The sequence below is a fragment of the Limulus polyphemus genome, unplaced genomic scaffold (assembly GCF_000517525.1).
Source record: "Limulus polyphemus unplaced genomic scaffold, Limulus_polyphemus-2.1.2 Scaffold11567, whole genome shotgun sequence".
NCBI lineage: Eukaryota > Metazoa > Arthropoda > Merostomata > Xiphosura > Limulidae > Limulus > Limulus polyphemus.
In genome coordinates this window covers 1-3,799 of record NW_013677177.1, presented here as the reverse complement: position 1 = coordinate 3,799, position 3,799 = coordinate 1, and the positions used below count along the sequence as shown (strand labels likewise).

Here is a 3,799-nt window from a genome sequence, read left to right as displayed (position 1 = left end):
CTATTCTTCGGGACAAACAATACTAAGGAAGGGGCAGTGTTACGACAGCGGAAATCATGTGACACTAGTAACATGTCATGAGTTTCTAGAAGGATCATGAATTTTCTTGGCAACTTGTCTTTACCAGGCACCCTCTATTTTAGTATATAAGCCTGGCAAATAATTGCAGATAGACAGATATAGAGACAGATAATTGAGTCAAGCAAATGGTAGGCACCGTAAGTAAAGTGTGTGTGAATCACTGTGATTTATAGCACGTGTTACATAGATTGTTAAGTTTAAAGTGGCTGTGGAAAGTCTGTGTATTACAAAGTTGTATCGAGAAAGAATAAACTAGTTTTAATCAAGAAGGGACTTGTATCACTGAAGTTCCTTGGAAAGAATTTATACCAGAAATTAACAAACAAGCAGATATGTAACAATATTTAAAACAACTTAATTTGCAGTTTAAATGCAACATAAAACTTTAAAAATACTAACAATAAACTTACATCAAAAGCAGTGATGGAATCTAAATAATTAGTCGAAGTAAAACCTGATGAAAAGGATCCCTCATGTTCACCTTCAGCTAGATAAATAAAACAGTAAAACAATGAGAAATATTAATATTATAAAAACACCACCTATCAAAAAATTTAAAAAGCATTTTCTTTGCTCAAACAAATAACTAACCAAAAGACCATATCTCTTATGATGATACATGTATCCAAGGCTTGTCAGCAAAATAAAAATATCCCATCCCAATTTCAAAAATAATGATAATGAACAATTCTTTACAAAACTATCCCCCTCCCCCCACACAAAAGAACAAAATGTCATATTAAGATGTTGTAAGAAGAAAGATTTTTTGAACCAAAACTAAATATGAATAATTAGGAGCTATGTTGTTTTTGGTTAAGTATATTTCATTTTAATAGTAGTATGGCTATAAAAAAATTGAATTTGTAATTTATTCTTATTACAGAGTAAATTGTATTGTTATAAAACGTTTAACAGAAAAATATTTCAAAGCTTTCTGAATATACTCATAACAAAATAAACAAGTATATTACTTTGTTTGAATTTGTAATCCTCACAATACTTGTAGCGTGATGTAGCCTGTTTTGGCCAATAATAATCATGGCCTCCAAGTTTGTTGAAAACCTAGAGAGAGAGAAAGAGAGAAAAAAAAAAATATTAGACGCAATTGAAAATTGTGTCAAATTGCAATGTATTCCGAGTTAATATTAAAAGGTATGCCAATTCAAACAACTGTAGAACTTAAGATGTATGCCAATGCACAAGAAATATCTCACAAAGCAGGTTGCTCATATCAACATCTTCCAACAGGTAACTTCTCATTTTACAATTTCTAAAGTTTTTAATAAGGTGCAGAAAAGAGTTTACCTTCAATTTATTGATTGAGGTTAGTCCAATGGAGTCACTCCATACTTGGGGAGTAATTTTGACTGTAATTCCATACTTACAAGGTGTACTTTCACAAGATGTGGAAAGTTTTAGTAAACAGCACAAGGCTTTTGTACACTAAAACTGATGCATTAATAAAGTTTTTGGTCTAAAGATGTCTCTTAAAAGATGAAGCCAGTATGACTCTGGCAAGTCAGAGTGCAAAGTGATGTTCATGTGAAGATTGAAGATATTTTTGTTCTTTGTAAAAGTTGCAAATTCTCTTTGCATACTCTACTACCTTCTTACTGGATACTTGAAGTTTCTTTCAGTACCCCAGTATATTTTATCTGGTATTTACTCCTCTACCACAAACTGTTGCAAATCAGATGTGTAAGGTAACATGAAAAGTTTAACTATGACATCACTTTCATAATACCATGTTGGATGGCACTATATAGAAGGTCAGGGCATGCACACGTTGACCCCCACTAATACACATATGGTTAATTATGATAATTAACTTAAATATTTTTTCATTTCCATTAGTTACTACATGATTAGTTAAACATAGCTTATAATGTTTATCCTTTCAATCCTTGAAACAGTGATACATAACATTTAAGCAGTATGAGAAACATAGATTCCCCTTTGTGTTTACAATTTGATACAAAGTTATTTTATAATGATAATAAAAAAATTAACAAGAATATTTGTTTAAAAATGAAGAATAAACAAGTTTCCAAATATGTGAACAAACATGAAAGTCTTCTTCAATGTGAACACAAGATAACTGCTTACAAGTTATTTGAAAAGCAAATAAATACCAATCATACTTATAATACATTTTTTGGTACATGTTAATTTGAATACCTCATTATGTCCCCCCAACAATGTATAATCCATATGATATAATTATTCATTAATTCAATATATACTAAAACCAACTCAAGAACTTGGTACTTGCTAGGTTACAGACAAAAAGAAAACAAACCTCCTCTTCAGTTATACGATTGTCTGAACTTAATATGTGAACGCTTTTGTCAACAGCTCCAATTCCACAGATAGAATAAGGACTTGCTGTTAGCTGTAGTGTTGAAGAAGCACCAGGAAGTACTTTCTCCTCTCCAAATTTAAGACCAACCTGTTTTAAAATACAACATCTTAAAACCTACAAACTAACAGAAGCAAAATATTTAAGAAAGTAGTAACACAAATACAGAATTTAAGAAAATTATCAAAAAGAAGTATACTTCAATCATATTTTGTAAATGTGTATTTGAGTTACAATTTCATCATACAATAAATAACTATACTAATATATTGTAATGTTGTACATTACAGTAATTATAAAAAAGATTTAAGGTATTTCAATATATTCAAGTGAAATTGCTTTGTTTTTCATATGAATAATAGATGTTTGGAATTGGGAATTCATTACAGGAGAAAAAAGTTTTTTTTTCAGTCGTTCTAAAGTTTAACAGTATTATGTATTATTATAATATTATGTACAAACTTCGTTTATTACTGTACCTTTAACTAATGTGCACTTTTTTGTAGATTTAGAAATTCTATAATCTTATTGGTAATACTACATAAGATGCTATATTTAACTGCTAGAAAAAATTATTAGAAATCCATTTTAAAGTTACTTAACCAATTCACAGCTACAATACATATTTTGTATTCACATTACTCGCATGTTTTACACAATAGTTTAGAGAAAGGTTTCTGTACAGAGTTGTAAGATTTTATTCAAAAGCACAAATGTCTGACAAATACATGTTGTATTTTGCAAATTAAAGTTTCAATATTTTTAGCAGCAAAATTTAATTTTTTTTTAGAATTTCTTAAAAGTTTACAGAATATAAGTTTTTTCATGGCGACTGTATAAAAGATTATTACTTAACGTTTTATCCTGTACTTTCCAGTAATAAGCTTTTTTTTGTTCTGCCTACAGAACTTCAGGTCTCAAAAGGAATCGCATAAAAATATGCACATACATGATCAAACAAAGAATCAGATAGGTACCATTAACTGTATTTTTTTAAACTTTTAAAAGTAATAAACTTCCAATACATGATCTTGTATAAAAGTTTCTCAATCTGCATAAGAGTGAAATTAATGCTTATAACAAATTTTAAAAGCAAATAATAAATTATGTAAACTTTTAATACACATTTCTGGTACATCATGTTTTGAAATACCTTATTATCACCCACTGTCTTTAAAAAAAACAGGTCAGTTATTAATATTATAAGGGTAAATGAGCACATCATATTATTTTTACTAGTGAAATATCCCCCTTTCAAGATGCTGAGCACATTTAATGCTACAAACTTTACTCCTGGGTTTAAAGTGAAAAGTAGATACTGATTAACATTAAAAGCTACTCTGTAAAAGGTTGTATTAG

General features: G+C 29.1%; 1 protein-coding gene across 1 annotated transcript in view; it reads right to left on the bottom strand.

Moving 5' to 3' along the window:
* LOC106476785 (alpha-2-macroglobulin-like protein 1) overlaps positions 1-2,557 on the bottom strand; it is a gene marked incomplete at its 5' end in the record, with an annotated part of 11,325 nt that extends 8,768 nt beyond the window's left edge. The window contains 3 exons of the mRNA XM_013937412.2: positions 492-568; positions 1,053-1,143; positions 2,381-2,557. Of these exons, the coding sequence (XP_013792866.2) occupies positions 492-568; positions 1,053-1,143; positions 2,381-2,557 (345 nt within the window). The remainder of the gene's footprint in view (positions 1-491; positions 569-1,052; positions 1,144-2,380) is intronic.
* Between the last annotated feature and the right edge of the window lie 1,242 nt (positions 2,558-3,799).